Genomic DNA, 20131 nt, shown 5'->3' on the forward strand with positions numbered 1-20131 from the left:
GCTGTCTCTCCTTTCATTCATTTGCAATTCTTATTTTATGACTGTAAAACACATAACCATTATTTTTTTTTTTTTTTTTTCAGAACATTTCTGTACACCTCATCTGTAACAATCTTTAGCCGTTTATTATAGCCTCAACCTCATTGTCTTTGCACCACTTTACTTGTTACTGTATTGAATGCAACAATACAGTGTGTAAGAGTAAAATTACCTTATTCTGCTTTCTTTCCCATGATTATATTGATTACAAGGAGTAATCACTGATTGGTTATAAATACCTGTTGATAATGTCGATTACATCAAACACGCTGAGTGGCTTCAGCTCTGCTTTGAATATTCAACTTCCATATTCTCACTCATGTGTTGTTGTTTGCTGCTGGAAGGCAATGGCTATGTTGAGTTTGAAGTCCAGATAGTGAGTTCAATTCTTGATACCAGAGATTATTAGACATATGAAATGCCCATTCTATAATAGAGTTGGCAAAAGAATATACCTGAGGAGTGGCAGCAATGTTGCCAGCTTTTAAGTGTGAAGTGCAGATGGCTGCAGATGAGAACAATAGTCACCTTCATAGAAGCAACACCACTGAAGGGTTGCCATAGAGATGTATACAAAATCAAGTTATGTGACTGGCTGAGGTAGAAGTATGATGCAGCCCCACCATCCCCATTGGAATTGTCAGTGATCTTCTTTAACTAACTCTACTGTTGCTGTGTCTACAAGAAAAAGGCACTCCACACAGTGGCCACCGCACCTCGCACAGCAATAGGAAGAGGAATTGTACAGTGGGAAGCAGCACCAACTATCTCATACGGTTCTGGTATCATTACCTGTATTTTGCACATCTATGACAGCAGAACTAATGGACTTCTTTTCTCCATTTTAGAGGTTAATGTTGATGTAGACAAGTCCTGTGGAGGAGCAAGGACACACTCTTCACTTGTTTTAAAAATTGCAAACTAATCTGGTACACAGAAAAGAAGCCATAGTGGCTATTGCTGGCCTGCCACACACATCATGTTTGTTAGCTAACTGCAGCAGCAACCAGAAACAAGTGATTGCCAGCACATGTCATCCTACTTATGCTGATTTTCTATTCTACCAGCAGCACCAGTGCAAAGAGTGTTCTTATTGTGGACAAACTACACATATCATTACCACTCTACTTTTTTACACACTGATCTTTTCACAAGTTTCAGTTACTAGCAGTTAAATACTCGAAAAATACCTTTTTTTTCAATATTATTTTTAGAAGATGCTAGGTATTTGCAAATATTCATCTCTATTTCACTGGTAGAGTGTATTAACATGCACCGCTGTAACTTGTTTACTCAGAAGGATACATTACATTTGAAGATCATGATGTAAAGAAAGAAACAAACAAATGTCAAAATTTGACCCTCTGAGAATAATATTCTCTCCATTAGTGTTTCTTCATTTTATAATGTGGCAATAAGTGTAGCAGTCATCAAATATTAATTTTTAGTTGTAGCAGATGTACCTCCTCTGTGAACCATACTCCTTGCCACGGTATGGTGCCTTGCGTGCCTTAATGAAACACATGACCATACCACAGGTTCAGCCATGGCAATGGGCTATCTGTTGAGAGCCCAGACAAATGTGTGCTTCTTGAAGAGGGACAGCAGCCTTTTCAGTAGTTGCAGGGGCAACAGTCTGGCCAACAAGGCCTTGCTATGCTGTTACTGTGAATGGCTGAAAGCACAATTTTTCCTGAGAGCATGCAGCTCTACTGTATGGTAAAGGCATCCTCTTAGATAAAATACTCTGAAGGTAAAATAGTCCCCTATTTGAATCTCCCAGTGCAAATCATTAAAATGAGTTGGAATGATGGCCAAAGTATGCAAGTGTGCTGGTTGTGTAATTAATTTTCCTGTATATCCCTCTTGTTTGTCTTGCCTTTTGGTTCCTCTTAGTTGCAGGAATGAATTAATAGCAATGGATGAGGAAGTGAGATTAGTGAGTTGTAACTCTGAATTGTTTTATGAAATGTACTTGAGACTTTGAATTAGTACGTGAAGTGTACTTGTATGGTTCAAGTGTAAGGCAGGTGTCCAGATTCAAGTCACAGTCTAGCACACAGGTTTCCACCAAGGGAGAATATTTCACTTAAGTGAGAACAGTGGACTTGTGGTCATCATTCTCTATAATATTTCCTTTGCTAGGGACCCTATCCTTAGTTGGCAATCAGAAAAGAAACAGAGTTGTCAGTGGGTGTAGGTTAGTCTATATTGTATTTGAGTGGCTCACTTAGAAGAGTGATCCCATAAAAAGTGGCTGTTCTTATCTGAGGTTTGGTCCAACACTGTTCAGTGCAGCAATACTTCATAAAATTTTAAACATTTAATTTAAGTTAATATGGTTGGTTGGTTGGTTGGTTTGGGGAAGGAGACCAGACAGAGAGGTCATCGGTCTCATCGGATTAGGGAAGGACGGGGAAGGAAGTCGGCCGTGCCCTTTGAAATGAACCATCCCGGCATTTGCCTGGAACGATTTAGGGAAATCACGGAAAACCTAAATCAGGATGGCTGGACACGGGATTGAACCATCGTCCTCCCGAATGCAAGTCCAGTGTCTAACCACTGCGCCACCTCGCTCGGTTTAAGTTAATATGAATGTTGCTAAATGCAATGCATTCTGAACTAGCACGATATTTTTCAATGCTATGCACATTGTTCGTCCAGTAATCAAATTTTGTTTCTTACAGATATTTAGTGCCTCTCTTCCACTGCAAAAATAATAGATGAAACATACTAGTTGTGTATTTTTCTTGAGTGGTAAACTGAACTGTATCAGGAATGGCTGAAAAACTTACAGAATTCCAAGGCCTCCTTGGATTTGATCTGTTCTGACTTCAGAAGTGGCATATAATGTCTGTAGTTTGCATAGAATTTGTACTGAATTGTGTGTGTATTATTTTCTGTATGTCGTTCATTTGTACGAATGTTACCATCTTTAGTTGAAAGTTGCATGTGACGCATGTCGTACAATGCACTTTATGTTCCTATCATAAGATGATGCACAATACAGAACTTCTTGTTTTGTAAGCTATGTTATCAGTAATACTAGCATGATTTTAGTGCTGTACTTGCATTAATATGTACATGTTGTACCATTTTATAATAAATATAGTTCCATTTTTTATGTTCTCTCCAGAATCGCAGTGCACGGGTATCTGTTTCCAATGAGAACAATATTCTGTTGGACCCAGAGGTACTTACTGATTTCTCCACACAGGCTCTGGTCCTAACAGTATTAGCCACTTTGGTCAAATATACCACAGATGAAAATGAGACCCGTATATTGTACCAGTACTTGGCAGAAGCTTCTGTTGTATTTCCAAGAGTCTTCCCAGTTATGTAAGTACCTGGAGATAATTATACTTGTGTTTTTCTAAGGTAAATAATAGACCCCCCCCCCACACCGTGTGCGCACACATGCTGTCACCCCCTGCCAAACACACACACACACACACACACACACACACACACACACACAAAATCAGTCCAGTGTGGGGTGTCTTTTTTCATGTACAACAGCAGTTCAGAAAGTAGGCACCATTCTAGCATGGCAATAGTATTTGTGTGCAGAATGCCACCTTGTCACATCGGTCTGTTCTATGATTCAGAAAACAACCAGCTATGAAATTATGAACACCATTCTCATGCATTCAAAATGATTAATGGAAAATCTCATATAAAGATGTGAAACAAATACTAACAAAGAGATAGAGGGGCTGGCCAGTACTTACCTCAGCTCAGTACAGCCGATAGATACACAAAAAACAGAACCAAAAATTTATGTTCCTAGCTTTCGGAACAAATGTTTCTTCATCAGGGAGGAGAGAGGGGAAAGAAAGGGAAGAAGGGAAAGTGGATTCAGTTACTCACAACCCAGGTTATGAAGCAACAGGGAAAGGAAAACATGGAGGGTAGCAAGGATGGAGGCATGGTTGTCAGAGGGAAGCCAAAGATATTCTACTGTAAGTACTGTGCCAGCTCCAAACCAAAGAGGATGCATACAGAAGTAAAGAGGTATATAGTATAAAGATAAAGATTAACACAACTATGTAGGATGAAAAGAAGCATGAATGGCTAAAGAGGAAAGGGAAAGAGGAGAAGACTGAAGAGTAAATGGGAGTGAGGTTGTTTAACGTAGGTTCAGTCCAGGGGGATGGCGGGATGAAAGGATGTGTGGAGTGCAAGTTCCCATCTCCGCAGTTCAGAGGGACTGGTGTTGGGTGGGAGAAGTCGAATGGCACATACAGTGTAGCAGGTTCCTAGGTCCATAGAATTATGCTGGAGGGCATGCTCCGCTACTGGGTATTGGACATCTCCTAGGCGGACAGTTCGTCTGTGTCCGTTCATGCGCTCAGCCAGTTTAGTTGTTGTCATACTGATGTAAAAGGCTGTGCAGTGCAGGCATGTCAGCTGATAAATGACATGTGTAGTTTCACACGTGGCCCTGCCTTGAATTGCGTGTGTTTTACCAGTAGCGGGGCTGGAGTAGGTGGTTGTGGGGGGATGCATGGGGCAGGTTTTGCAGCGGGGTCAGTTACAGGGATAGGAACCGCTGGGTAGAGAAGGTAGTCTGGGAATATTGTAGGGTTTAACAAGAATGTTACGGAGGTTGGGGGGGGCGACGAAAGGCAACTCTGGGTGGTGTGGGGAGAATTTTGTCAAGGGATGATCTCATTTAAGGGGTTGACTTGAGAAAGTCATATCCCTGGTGGAGTAATTTGTTGATGTATTCGAGGCCAGGATAATATTGGGTGACAAGGGGGATGCTTCAGTGTGGTCTGGGGGTAGGAACATTGTTGTTGGACGGGGAGGAATGTATTGCTCGGGAGATCTGTTTGTGGACAAGGTCTGCAGGATAGTTACGGGAGAGGAAAGCACTGGTCAGGTTATTGGTGTAATTGTTGAGGGATTCGTCACTGGAGCAGATACGTTTGCCACGAATACCTAGGCTGTAGGGAAGGGAGTGTTTGATGTGGAATGGATGGCAGCTATCAAAGTGAAGGTACTGTTGTTTATTTGTGGGTTTGATATGGACAGAGGTGTGGACATGAGCTTCAACAAGATGAAGGTCAACATCCAGGAAGGTGGCTTGGGTTTTGGAGAAGGACCAGGTGAAATTCAGATTCGAAAAGGAGCTGAGGTTATGGAGGAAATTAAGGAGTGTTTCTTAACCATGAGTCCAGACCACAGAGATGTCATCTATAAACCTATACCTGCCAGGGGAAGCAGCTGTTGGGTCTTCAGGAAAGCCTCCATGCGGCCCATGAAGAGGTTGGCATAGGACGGAGCCATCCTTGTTCCCATGGCTGTTCCCCTGATTTGTTTGTAGGTCTGCCCTTCAAAAGTGAAGTAATTATGGGTGAGGATGAAGTTGGTAAGCGTGATAAGGAACGAGGTTTTTGGAAGATCTTCGGGTGGGTTTTGGGAGAGGTAGTGCTCAAGGGCAGAGAGACCATGGGTATGTGGGATGTTTGTGTAAAGGGATGTAGCATCTATGGTGACAAGAAAGGTTTCAGGTGGGAGAGGAGTGGGAATGGATTTGAGGCGTTCTAGGAAGTGGTTTGTGTCTTTGATGTAGGATGGGAGTCTGCGGGTGATAGGTTGGAGGTGTTGGTCTACCAGAGCTGAGATACGTTCTGTTGGGGCTTTGAAGCCTGCCACAATGGGACGGCCAGGATGGTTCTCTTTGTGGATTTTGGGTAATAGGTAGAAGGTAGGGGTACGTGGCTCAGGTGGAGTGAGTAAGTCTATGGAAGCCGTTGTGAGGCCTTGTGAGGGACCTTGGATTTTTAGGATTTTCTGCAGCTCGGTCTGGATGGAGGGAATGGGATCCAGGGTAACAGCTTTGTAGGTTGAGGTGTCGGAGAGTTGACACAGTCCTTCTGCCGCATACTCCACACGATCAAGTACCACAGTTGTGGAGCCTTTATCTGTCGGGAGGATGGCAATAGAGCGGTCTGTTTTCAGCTCCTTAATGGCACGGGATTCAGCTGGGGTGATGTTGGGTGTTGTTGAGATGTTCTTCAAGAACAACATCAACAAAGGAGGTGGCTTACAAAACACTCGTTCGACCTATACTTGAGTATTGCTCATCAGTGTGGGATCCGTACCAGATCGGGTTGATGGAGGAGATAGAGAAGATCCAAAGAAGAGCGGCGCGTTTCGTCACAGGGTTATTTGGTAACCGTGATAGTGTTACGGAGATGTTTAACAAACTCAAGTGGCAGACTCTGCAAGAGAGGCGCTCTGTATCGCGGTGTAGCATGCTCGCCAGGTTTCGAGAGGGTGCGTTTCTGGATGAGGTATCGAATATATTGCTGCCCCCTACTTATACCTCCCGAGGAGATCACGAATGTAAAATTAGAGAGAGTATAGCGTGCACGGAGGCTTTCAGACAGTCGTTATTCCCGCGAACCATACGCGACTGGAACAGGAAAGGGAGGTAATGACAGTGGCACGTAAAGTGCCCTCCGCCACACACCGTTGGGTGGCTTGCGGAGTATAAATGTAGATGTAGATGTAGAAGAAGGTCTGGGAGGCAACACTGGATGTGAGGAATTCCTGAAATGTCTGCAAGGGATGGTTTTGGGGGAGGGGAGGAGGATCCCTTTGAGAAGGCGGTGGGGACTGTTCTAGACAGGGTTCACCACTGGGTCTAGAATTTGGGGGCTGTGTTTGGGTAGTGAAGTGATATTTCCAGTTGAGGTTCCCGGTGAATGAGAGGAGATCTTTAACCAGGGCAGTGTGGTTGAATTTAGGCATGGGGCTAAAGGTTAAGCCTTTTGATAGAGCAGATGTCTCTGGAGGAGAGAGGGATCTGGATGAGAGGTTTAGAACTGAATTGGGACTGGTGATACGTGGCATTTGACTGTGGTTATAGTTGAGATTTGATCTGTGTGGGGTATGTGCTGGGATGGGGAGATTGAGTAGGGTGGCTAGGCTAGGTTTGTTGGCTATGAGGGGGGTTTGTTGAAGGTTCTGTTGTGGTTGGTGTTTGTGAGGGATAGGGAGAGGGACCCTACTTCTTAGGTGTTACACTAGCACTGTGGATAGTTTTTTCAGGTAGTGTGTGGCATGGAACTCGAGTTTGCAGCTGGCTTCTAGGATGATGTTCCTGAGTGTGTTCTCCAAGCAAGGGTTTGAGAGGTGGAGGACTTTGAAGAGAGATAGGAGTTGTTCGGAGTGGTGGTTACATGAAGTAGTGTAGAGATGCAGGACAAGTTGGGTAAGGGCCAAGGATTGAAGGTTCAACCTACAAAGCTGTTACCCAGGATCCCATTCCCTCCATCCAGACCGAGCTGCAGAAAATCCTAAAAATCCAAGGTCCCTCACAAGGCCTCACAACGGCTTCCATAGACTTACTCACTCCGCCTGAGCCACGTACCCCTACCTTCTACCTATTACCCAAAATCCACAAAGAGAACCATCCTGGCCGTCCCATTGTGGCAGGCTTCAAAGCCCCAACAGAACGTATCTCAGCTCTGGTAGACCAACACCTCCAACCTATCACCCGCAGACTCCCATCCTACATCAAAGACACAAACCACTTCCTAGAACGCCTCAAATCCATTCCCACTCCTCTCCCACCTGAAACCTTTCTTGTCACCATAGATGCTACATCCCTTTACACAAACATCCCACATACCCATGGTCTCTCTGCCCTTGAGCACTACCTCTCCCAACACCCACCCGAAGATCTTCCAAAAACCTCGTTCCTTATCACACTTACCAACTTCATCCTCACCCATAATTACTTCACTTTTGAAGGGCAGACCTACAAACAAATCAGGGGAACGGCCACGGTAACCACGATGGCTCCATCCTATGCCAACCTCTTCATGGGCCGCATGGAGGAGGCTTTCCTGAAGACCCAACAGCTGCTTCCCCTGGCAGGTATAGGTTTATAGATGACATCTTTGTGGTCTGGACTCATGGTGAAGAAACACTCCTTAATTTCCTCCATAACCTCAACTCCTTTTCGAATCTGAATTTCACCTGGTCCTTCTCCAAAACCCAAGCCACCTTCCTGGATGTTGACCTTCATCTTGTTGAAGCTCACATCCACACCTCTGTCCATATCAAACCCACAAATAAACAACAGTACCTTCACTTTGATAGCTGCCATCCATTCCACATCAAACACTCCCTTCCCTGCAGCCTAGGTATTCGTGGCAAACGTATCTGCTCCAGTGACGAATCCCTCAACAATTACACCAATAACCTGACCAGTGCTTTCCTCTCCCGTAACTATCCTGCAGACCTTGTCCACAAACAGATCTCCCGAGCAATACATTCCTCCCCGTCCAACAACAATGTTCCTACCCCCAGACCACACAGAAGCATCCCCCTTGTCACCCAATATTATCCTGGCCTCGAATACATCAACAAATTACTCCACCATGGATATGACTTTCTCAAGTCAACCCCTTAAATGAGATCATCCCTTGACAAAATTCTCCCCACACCACCCAGAGTTGCCTTTCGTCACCCCCCCCCCCCCCCCCCCAACCTCTGTAACATTCTTGTTAAACCCTACAATATTCCCAGACTACCTTCTCTACCCAGCGGTTCCTACCCCTGTAACCGACCCCGCTGCAAAACCTGCCCCATGCATCCCCCCACAACCACCTACTCCAGCCCCGCTACTGGTAAAACACACGCAATTCAAGGCAGGGCCACGTGTGAAACTACACATGTCATTTATCAGCTGACATGCCTGCACTGCACAGACTTTTACATCGGTATGACAACAACTAAACTGGCTGAGCGCATGAACGGACACAGACGAACTGTCCGCCTAGGAGATGTCCAATACCCAGTAGCGGAGCATGCCCTCCAGCATAATTCTAGGGACCTAGGAACCTGCTACACCGTATGTGCCATTTGGCTTCTCCCACCCAACACCAGTCCCTCTGAACTGCGGAGATGGGAACTTGCACTCCACACATCCTTTCATCCCGCCATCCCCCTGGACTGAACCTACGTTAAACAACCTCACTCCCATTTACTCTTCAGTCTTCTCCTCTTTCCCTTTCCTCTTTAGCCATTCACGCTTCTTTTCATCCTACATAGTTGTGTTAATCTTTATCTTTATACTATATACCTCTTTACTTCTGTATGCATCCTCTTTGGTTTGGAGCTGGCACAGTACTTACAGTAGAATATCTTTGGCTTCCCTCTGACAACCATGCCTCCATCCTTGCTACCCTCCATGTTTCCCTTTCCCTGTTGCTTCATAACCTGGGTTGTGAGTAACTGAATCCACTTTCCCTTCTTCCCTTTCTTCCCCCGCTCTCCTCCCTGATGAAGGAACATTTGTTCCGAATGCTAGGAACATAAATTTTCGGTTCTGTTTTTTGTGTATCTATCGGCTGTACTGAGCTGAGGTAAGTACTGGCCAGCCCCTCTATCTCTTTGTTAGTATTCTGGTGCATTCGCTTGTTATAACCTCAAAACACAGTAAATGAAGCAGACAAAAAGGAATACAAACTTCTCAAAAATGAGATCGACAGGAAGTGCAAATTGGCTAAGCAGGGATGGCTAGAGGACAAATGTGAGGATGTAGAAGCTTATCTCACTAGGGGTAAATTAGATACTGCCTACAGGGAAATTAACGAGACCTGTGGAGAAAAGAGAACCACTTGTATGAATATCAAGATCTCAGATGAAAACGGAGAACTACTGACAGCCTTGGGAGAGCCAGTCCTGACAAAACTCTACCATGTGGTGAGCAATATGTATGAAACAGGTGAAATACCCTCAGACTTCAAGAAGAATATAATAATTCCTATGCCAAAGAAAGCAGGTGCTGACAGATGTGAATATTACCAAACTATCAGTTTAATAAGTCACGGCTGTAAAATACTAATGCGAATTCTTTACAGACAAATAGAAAAACTGGTAGAAGCCGACCTTGGGGAAGATCAGTTTGGATTCCATAGTAAAATTGGAGCACATGACGCAATACTGATCCTATGACTTATCTTAGAAAATAGATTAAGGAAAGACAAACCTATGTTTCTAGCATTTGTAGACTTAGAGAAAGCTTTTGACAATGTTGACTGGAATACTCTCTTTCTAATTCTGAAGGTGGCAGGTATCATATACAAGGAGCAGAACGCTATATACAATTTGTACAGAGACCAGTTATAAGAATGGGGATGAAAGGGAAGCAGTGGTTGGGAAGGGAGTGAGACAGGGTTGTAGCCTCTCCCCGATGTTATTCAATCTGTATATTGAGCAAGCAGTAAAGGAAACAAAAGAAAAATTCGGAGTAGCTATTAAAATCTATGGGGAAGAAATAAGAACTTTGAGGTTTGCCGATGATATTGTAATTCTGTCAGAGGCAGCAAAGGACCTGGAAGAGCAGCTGAACGGAATGGACAGTGTCTTGAAAGGAGGATATAAGATGAACATCAACAAAAGCAAAACAAGGATAATGGAATGTAGTCAAATTAAATCGGGTGATGGTGAGGGAATTATATTAGGAAATGAGACACTTAAAGTAGTAAAGGAGTTTTGCTATTTGGGGAGCAAAATAACTGATGATGGTCAAAGTAGAGAGGATATAAAACGTAGACTGCCAATGGCAAGGAAAGCATTTCTGAAGAAAAGAAATTTGTTAACATCGAGTATAGATTCAAGTGTCAGGAAGTCATTTCTGAAAGTATTTGTACGGAGTGTAGCCACGTATGGAAGTGAAACATGGACGATAAATAGTTTGGACAAGAAGAGAATAGATGCTTTCGAAATGTGGTGCTACAGAAGAATGCTGAAGATTAGATGGGTAGATCACATAACTAATGAGGAGGTATTGAACAGAATTGGGGAGGAAAGGAGTTTGTGGCACAACTTGACTAGAAGAAGGGATCAGTTGGTAGGACATGTTCTGAGGCATCAAGGGATCACCAATTTAGTATTGGAGGGCAGTGCGGAGGGTAAAAATCGTAGAGGGAGCCCAAGAGATGAATACACTAAGCAGATTCATAAGAATGTAGGTTGCAGTAGGTACTGGGAGATGAAGAAGCTTGCACAGGATAGAGTAGCATGGAGAGCTGCATCAAACTAGTCTCAGGACTTAAGACCACAACAACAACAACAACAACCTCAAAACATGGGTGCTCTAATAAAAAAATCCTGTAAATGTGAAGTGCAAGCTGTAACAAGATTTCTTTCGGTGAAGTATATTTCAGCAGCAGACATTCATCATCAGTTGTGCACTGTATATGGCCCAAACTTTATGAGTGAAGGTGGTGTGCAGCAAAGGTCTGATTTTTTAAAAGTAGTTGAACAAACATTCATGACGAAGAGAGGAGTGGTAGGCATTTTGTTGTGAGTAACTGTCTTGTGAAGAAAATTGATGTGGCACTTCATGAAAACTGAAGATTCACCATCTCTGAACTTCTGGACAATTCCACAAATTTTCTCATACTGTTTTGTACTAGATTGTCGTTGATAATTTAGGCTGCCAAAAGTTCTGTGCTAGATGGGTAACAAAATTTCTCACAGAGGTCCAAAAAACCAAACGAATAGGCTCTGCCTCAGAGTTCCTTTCACTTTATGATGCGGAAGGAGGAGGTTTTTTGGAGAGAATTGTGACTGGTGACACAATTTGGTTGGCATACATAAAGGCTGAAATGAAACAGCAGTCGATCTCTGGGGCCATACCAGTTCTCCGTGCAAGCAACAGAAAGCCCACCATTTTCATTGAGGAAGGTTACGGCTACAGTTTTTTGGGGTGCTGTGGGAGTTTTGCTGGTGCATTTATGGAGTGTGGAATGACAATCACTTCTTATGTCTACCACGAAGCTTTGAAGAAACTTTTTTAAGCAACCCATTCAAATTAACATCACAGTATGTTGACATCTGGTGTTATGTTTTTGCAAGGTTCATTCTCACAGTGTCAGATAAAGTCTAGATATTTTGATCCAGTTCCAATGAGACATTTTGGATCTTCCCCCATACAGCCCAGACTTGATGCCAAGTGATTTTCATCTCTTCACTCACATGGAGAAGTGGCTTGCATCACAGCACTTTGGTGATGATGATGAACTTCAGAATGCTGTAAAAGATTGGCATTGTGCTCAGGAGGCAGAATTTTATGAAGAAGGAATTTGTAAACTGCTAATATGCTAAGGCAAATGCTTAAATTTAAATGGTGACAATATTGAAAAATAGTAAAAACTGTAGTTTCAAGATACATGTAATTTTACTCCATGCAAAATTTTTATTTGCAGCAAATCAGAGGCTAGTTTCTGAATCGCTCTCATAAATACCAGACAGATCTGTTAAACAGTTGTGTAAGGACATACAAAATACATAGTAACTGATAATAGGTCATAACAACATTTCATGATAACAGGCAGTGAATGCTGTTCTTTCAGGTTATTCATTCTGATGTGATTTTTACACTAATTTATTCTGACATTGTTTTGTGACATAATCTTCTGGTTTATAAGAAGTCTTACGTAAGGTAAAGATTAAGCAATATGCAAACATTGCACTATTGCCTGACAGCCCATGGGTTGGTACAGAAGTTTCCCAAATGCTTAGCTGCATGCGCAGTTAAACACTGTCTTTAAGAAAATTCATGATTGCTCTTTAAATTTTTGTTTTTCTCACAAGATGATAGTGTGATACTAGAGGGAAATTAATGTTTCAATTTTCTTAGCATCTTGCATAAAGTGACCTAGACACGAGTAGTTTTTGTATTACATAAATACTTATACAAGACACTCACGTAAACAGTCAATATGTAGCCATAGCCATAAATGCAATAGCAAGAAACCGTGTGGCATCAGACTTGGGAACGCTAACAGTCATGTGCACTAGTTGATCAGTAAAACTTTTTACCACAGTACACTTCATTACATGACTGCGCACACAAATTACTACTCAAATAAATATGATTAATTGCATTTTGGTTGCATAATGGAGGAAATGCTAATACAGCTGTTAACCATCATACTTTCAGCTGACTGTTGGAGAGACCTTAGCATCACCCATAAAACAATTTCATGACCAAGTACCAGTATTTGTATGCACTTAACGACATAAACTATCATGACATGAAAACCACTTCGACTGGACTGTTAGTATAAGTAATTAATATTCAGAAGTTAATTATACACCTAACCTGCATTGAGCTGAAGTTTCATTGCACACTGTGGTGGCTGGTGTTTTAATCAGAAACTTGCTACACATTTATTTATAAATTGTTACATTGTGCAAATGTAGGCAAAACTCCACTTTATCGTAATGATATGATAATAATGAACATAGTGAATGAAATTTTTATAACCTTCCTTGAGAAGGAAGGGAGATGAAAATTTAATAGTCATGGGTGACTGGAATTCGAGTGTAGGAAAAGGGAGAGAAGGAAACATAGTCGGTGAATATGGATTGGAGCTAAGAAATGAAAGAGGAAGCCGCCTGGTAGAATTTTGCACAGAGCACAACATAATCATAGCTAACACTTGGTTTAAGAATCATGAGAGAAGGTTGTATACATGGAAGAACCCTGGACATACTAAAAGGTATCAGATAGATTATATAATGGTAAGACAGAGATTTAGGAACCAGGTTTTAAATTGTAAGACATTTCCAGGGGCAGATGTGGACTCTGACCACAATCTATTGGTTATGACCTGTAGATTAAAACTGAAGAAACTGCAAGAAGGTGGGAATTTAAGGAGATGGGACCTGGATAAACTGAAAGAACCAGAGGTTGTACAGAGTTTCAGGGAGAGCATAAGGGAGCAATTGACAGGAATGGGGGAAAGAAATACAGTAGAAGAAGAATGGGTAGCTTTGAAGGATGAAGTAGTGAAGGCAGCAGAGGATCAAGTATGTAAAAAGACGAGGGCTAGTGGAAATCCTTGGGTAACAGAAGAAATATTGAATTTAATTGATGAAAGGAGAAAATATAAAAATGCAGTAAATGAAGCAGGCAAAAAGGAATACAAACGTCTCAAAAATGAGATCGACAGGAAGTGCAAAATGGCTAAGCAGGGATGGCTAGAGGACAAATGTACGGATGTAGAGGCTTATCTCTCTAGGGTTAAGATGGATACTGCCTACAGGAAAATGAAAGAGACCTTTGGAGAAAAGAGAACGACTTGTATGAATATCAAGAGCTCAGATGGAAACACAGTTCTAAGCAAAGAAGGGAAGGCAGAAAGGTGGAAGGAGTATATAGAGGGTCTATACAAGGGCGATGTGCTTGAGGACAATATTATAGAAATGGAAGAGGATGTAGATGAAGATGAAATGGGAGATACGATACTGCGTGAAGAGTTTGACAGAGCACTGAAAGACCTGAGTCGAAACAAGGCCCCCGGAGTAGACAACATTCCATTGGAACTACTGACGGCCTTGGGAGAGCCAGTCCTGACAAAACTCTACCATCTGGTGAGCAAGATGTATGAAACAGGCAAAATACCCTCAGACTTCAAGAAGAATATAATAATTCCAATCCCAAAGAAAGCAGGTGTTGACAGATGTGAAAATTACCGAACTATCAGTTTAATAAGTCACAGCTGCAAAATACTAACATGAATTCTTTACAGACGAATGGAAAAACTAGTAGAAGCCAACCTCGGGGAAGATCAGTTTGGATTCCGTAGAAACACTGGAACACATGAGGCAATACTGACCTTACGACTTATCTTAGAAGAAAGATTAAGGAAAGGCAAACCTACGTTTCTAGCATTTGTAGACTTAGAGAAAGCTTTTGACAATGTTGACTGGAATACTCTCTTTCAAATTCTAAAGGTGGCAGGGGTAAAATACAGGGAGCGAAAGGCTATTTACAATTTGTACAGAAACCAGATGGCAGTTATAAGAGTCGAGGGACATGAAAGGGAAGCAGTGGTTGGGAAGGGAGTAAGACAGGGTTGTAGCCTCTCCCCGATGTTGTTCAATCTGTATATTGAGCAAGCAGTAAAGGAAACAAAAGAAAAATTCGGAGTAGCTATTAAAATCCATGGAGAAGAAATAAAAACTTTGAGGTTCGCCGATGACATTGTAATTCTGTCAGAGACAGCAAAGGACTTGGAAGAGCAGTTGAATGGAATGGACAGTGTCTTGAAAGGAGGATATAAGATGATCATCAACAAAAGCAAAACGAGGATAATGGAATGTAGTCGAATTAAGTCGGGTGATGGTGAGGGAATTATATTAGGAAATGAGACACTTAAAGTAGTAAAGGAGTTTTGCTATTTGGGGAGCAAAATAACTGATGATGGTCGAAGTAGAGAGGATATAAAACGTAGACTGGCAATGACAAGGAAAGCTTTTCTGAAGAAGAGAAATTTGTTAACATCGAGTATAGATTTAAGTATCAGGAAGTCATTTCTGAAAGTATTTGTATGGAGTGTAGCCATGTATGGAAGTGAAACATGGACGATAAATAGTTTGGACAAGAAGAGAATAGAAGCAATCAAAATGTGGTGCTACAGAAGAATGCTGAAGATTGGATGGGTAGATCACATAACTAATGAGGAAGTATTGAATAGGATTGGGGAGAAGAGAAGTTTGTGGCACAACTTGACCAGAAGACGGGATCGGTTGGTAGGACATGTTCTGAGGCATCAAGGGATCACCAATTTAGTATTGGAGGGCAGCGTGGAGGGTAAAAATCGTAGAAGGGAGACCAAGAGATGAATACACTAAGCAGATTCAGAAGGATGTAGATTGCAGTAGGTACTGGAAGATGAAGAAGCTTGCACAGGATAGAGTAGCATGGAGAGCTGCATCAAACCAGTCTCGGACTGAAGACCACAACAACAGCAACAACATTCCTTGATATTTGAAAAACACTTGAATTTTGTCACATGCAGAAAGATGTACTGTTTCACTGATTTTAATCACCACTGTGCCTGTGGTTTGTAATACAGAATTTGACACGTTACCTTTTGACATCAACTTCTTGGCATAATTGATAGCTGGATGATATTTTAGATGGAAAAAGCTAGATCTTTAGAATTATGATTCCTGATCATTCTTTGGCAATGGTATTAGAAATTGCTTTTCCACAATTTTACTCTGCTGTAGTGTGGCAGTTCTCTGTGTTCTATAACAACTAGATTATTAGTTTTGAAAAGCATCAGAGCCTTCTCAACCTGTAAATACAAAGAATGAATGTAAGCACTGAACTCAGTGGCTGCCTCATTAGTTATCCCCTTAAAAGAGAACTCTAGTCACTTTGGTGCACTGTAAATGGGATAGAGCTGATATCAGGCAGCCAGGGACCCTCCAACTATGTTTGTCTGTTTTCAAATGGTACAAGGCATCAAGTCCACCAATCCCCCACAGAGACATTTTAACCTGCACTGTGTGGAAGGTGTAGTTCAGTCCAGAGGTGGTTCTGTGATGTTTTGGTGTCATTTTTCTTATAATGCTAATTTCAGCATTCTCTGTGGCCAAGTGTAGCCCTTTCGTTGTACACCTTCACGATGAGTGTGCTATCAACACCTTTGTCTTCCAAAATGGCAACACATGTGTTCACATATGTTCCCAGTTTGACAAACACTTAGGCAATCTATTGTACCTCGACTGGCCTGCTGAATTACCTGATCTTAATCCCAAAGAAAACGTCTGGGCTTCATTGAACAGTGGGTGAAACATCCCTGGACTTAGGTAGCTCTAGGGGATCTAACCAACAATGAATGGCTTCAGATGGATATCACCAACTTGAAGAAACTTGTAGACTCTCTTCTTTGCTGAACTGAGGCTATTATTAAGGTTGGACATGCTGCTATATGGCATCAGCATGTTGTCTTCGGAAGGTAACTCCTTATTGTCTGGTGTGCTTCCTTTTCCTGTCTTACTTGCATTCCCCAGAATATTTTATCATGGGACTGTACTGAATGACTTTATAGAACAAGGAGTAAAATTGTGGTACAGTATTGGGCACTGACTCTACTTCCACAGACAGGTTCTGAACTTGAAACAGTGGTCCGCAGACACCTGATTATTCTGAAAAGAAACTATGTCTGAAAAAGTGTTAACCTAATTTATATTTTCAATTATACTTTGTCAACATATTGACATTATGCTGGAACACTTTAGGTAAACATAAAAATGCTGACGCTATAAAATGCCTTCATGTGTCTAAAGGTTTTTCACTGTATATATTGTACTGCCACTGTTAAAAACTATGCAGCAAGCAACTGCAAGAACTAAAAGATTTTACTGTCTTAACACACTGTATGCACTAGATGAAATATATGTTTTGCTTCTAATAATAGATATGTGAACCTGTGAAGCCAGTCATAATTTTTGTCATCTTTCCCTTTGCAGTCATAGCCTTCTTGATGCAAAAATCAATAATGTCTTAGCTATCTGCCATGATCAGGTCATATTAAGTGCTGTACAGAGTATTATTCAAAACATGATTGCTTGTGAAGATACTAGTCAGCAACAACTGCATTATCTGCAGAGTTGTGGCTTTGGTGGTCTGTGGAGGTTTGCTGGACCTTTCACCAAGGTATGAAGGACAATTACTCGATATTTTTATTAATTGTATTTTGCGCATTGAACATAAATATTAATGCCAGTTCCGTTCTTTTATTCATAACAGAGCAACTGCACAGCTGAGAGTGCAGAGTTGTTTGTAAACTGCCTAGAAGCAATGGTTGAAACTTGCCTTCCTGTTGAGGAAGGTGAGGTTGATCTAGCACAGTATCCGTCGATGTTGAGTGTCTCCAGTAATATGAATCTGAGTTCATCAATGTCAAGCTTGACTTTAGGATCACCCACTGAAAAAGGTTAGTTAACAGTTTTTCCCCCTGCCATCATTAATGATGACAAATATACATTTAGTACAGCAGTAGGATGTTTTACTCTGCATGGCACTTTTATCACTATTTAATAAATGTAAATAAATCAACACTTATGGTGCAAAACATGTGATTTAAATTGTGAATTATAACCATCCAATCATAATGTGCATTCAAATCACGAGGAGTCTGTTAAAATAGTTTAATTTGAGTGTGTGATGAATGATAAAACTAATAGACAGAGCTAAGTATTGTATCAAATTTCACAACATTCAGACTTCAAAACTAGTACTCAGCAGCACTAATCAAGATTGAAATTCAAACACCTGCCATAATCCGAGTTTTGTTCTAGAAATGTTTTTGGTATGAGCTGTACTTCTCAACAAAATTTAACATAATTATTTTTCAGTTTTGTTTATCTATTGCTTTTAGTTACTCTCATTAATAATTATCTGTCAGTCATAATATTTGCATTTCCACAGAAAACTCATCGCATTTGAGATAAGAAAAGCTGAAGTGAGCATGTAAGTTGATTATTCTTTTGCAATACTGATCTGCAGTAATTCATTATCAGTTTTAATCTTTTGTTGAGATTCATGTATGGGCAGTGTCACACTGGTTCTGTGCCTGCGAATTAGAAAAAGAAAGGAAAGCAGGAGGAAAGGCACAAGAAGTAGAAATTAAAAAGGTGATAGAAAATAATAATGAAAGCAAACCTTATACAGGTAGCAAATCTCTGTCAAAACTTAAACCAAATATTAGTTCTGAAGATTAAATGTCACAAATCATAGTTGGTATTCTGAAATAAATACTGACTGGCTCAGCTATAAAAGGTAATGCTTCAGCACAGATTAAGAATCATATAGTCGTCTTTTTTGAGTTGATGGATATATGTCATTTTAGGCTTTGCCCAACGTTAGTAGTAAAATCAGGCTTTTTGCAGATGATGCATTTACCTATAATGAAGTACTACCTGAAAGAAGCTCCATAAATGTTCAGTCAATTCTTGATAAGATTTCAAAGTGGTGCAGAGATTGGCAACTTGCTTTAAATGCTCAGAAATGTAAAATTTAGCACTTTAAAATATGAAGAAATATAGTATCCTATGACTATAATATCAATGAGTCGCAGTTGGAATCAACCAACTCATACAAATACCTGAGTGTATCACTTGGTAGGGTAATGAAATGGAGTGATCACATAGGTACAGTTGTGGGTAAAGCAGGTGGTAGACTTTGGTTTATTGGTAGAATACTGGGAAGTGCAATCAGTCTGCAAAGGAGATTGCTTACATATCACTTGTGTGACCGGTTCTAGAATATTGCTCAAGTGTGTGTGACCGATACCAGGTAGGACTAACAGTGGATATTGAACATATACAGAGAAGAGCAGTAGAAATGGTTACAAGTTTGTTTAATCCGTGGGAGAGTGTCACAGACGTACCGAAAGAACTGATCTGGAAGACTCTTAAAGACGGACGTAAACTATTCTGAGGAAGTCTACTCTCAGAATTTCAAGAACTGGCATTAAATGATTGCTTTAGGATATATTACAACTCCTACGTATTGCTCACATGGGTATAGTGAGGATAACATTAGAATAATTACAGCATGCACAGAACAGTCATTCTTACCCTCGCTCCATGTGCGAAATGAACAGGAAGAAACCCTAATAACTGGTACAAAGGTATGTACCCTCTGCCATGCACCTCACAGTGGTTTTGCAGAGGGTAGATGTAAATGTAGAGGACAATGATCTCTAATATTTTAAAACACGAAATTTTCAAGCATATATTATTACATAACTAACAATAATCATTAGGAAAGTCACAGTAGTACATAATTAACAAACTCAGTATTGTCATAAGATGTGCTTAGACTAGGCCTTATAATTTACATGCCAATATATTTTTCAGTGAGATCTTGCAGTTTTTTTCCATTTCTTGCTCCTGTTTAAATATGCGCTATCACAAAAAAGGCACATTTGCTGACAATTTTTATCTGATTAAGAAGCTGATGCACACTTTCAGTAAACCTTGAACCGCCTGGTTTAGTCTTTTGCATATAAGCATGCGTAACAAGGGACTGCTCCAATCTGACGTGTCAAAATTTTAGCTGCTAAGACAAGTATTTTTTGACAGAACACTGAAAATTACCAAATTCAGGGTTTTCCAGGCACCTAGAGAACTATGCATCCCTACAGTAGCTATAAGCAGACAGCGTATGAGCAACATATCAGGTGCATAGCCTTGGTTAATGCAGCGCTGGTAAACAGCTAACATGGCACAATGTGATTGTAGTGTGTAAAACATA

At 41.2% G+C, this 20131-nt stretch overlaps 1 protein-coding gene across 1 annotated transcript in view; it reads left to right on the forward strand.

Moving 5' to 3' along the window:
- Nucleotides 1-20131, forward strand: part of LOC124605129 (neurofibromin) — a 459490-nt gene that overhangs the window by 408904 nt on the left and 30455 nt on the right. Inside the window, exons 50-52 of the mRNA XM_047136614.1 lie at nucleotides 3176-3378; nucleotides 17341-17527; nucleotides 17621-17807. Of these exons, the coding sequence (XP_046992570.1) occupies nucleotides 3176-3378; nucleotides 17341-17527; nucleotides 17621-17807 (577 nt within the window). The remainder of the gene's footprint in view (nucleotides 1-3175; nucleotides 3379-17340; nucleotides 17528-17620; nucleotides 17808-20131) is intronic.

This window comes from Schistocerca americana, chromosome 1 (assembly GCF_021461395.2).
Source record: "Schistocerca americana isolate TAMUIC-IGC-003095 chromosome 1, iqSchAmer2.1, whole genome shotgun sequence".
NCBI lineage: Eukaryota > Metazoa > Arthropoda > Insecta > Orthoptera > Acrididae > Schistocerca > Schistocerca americana.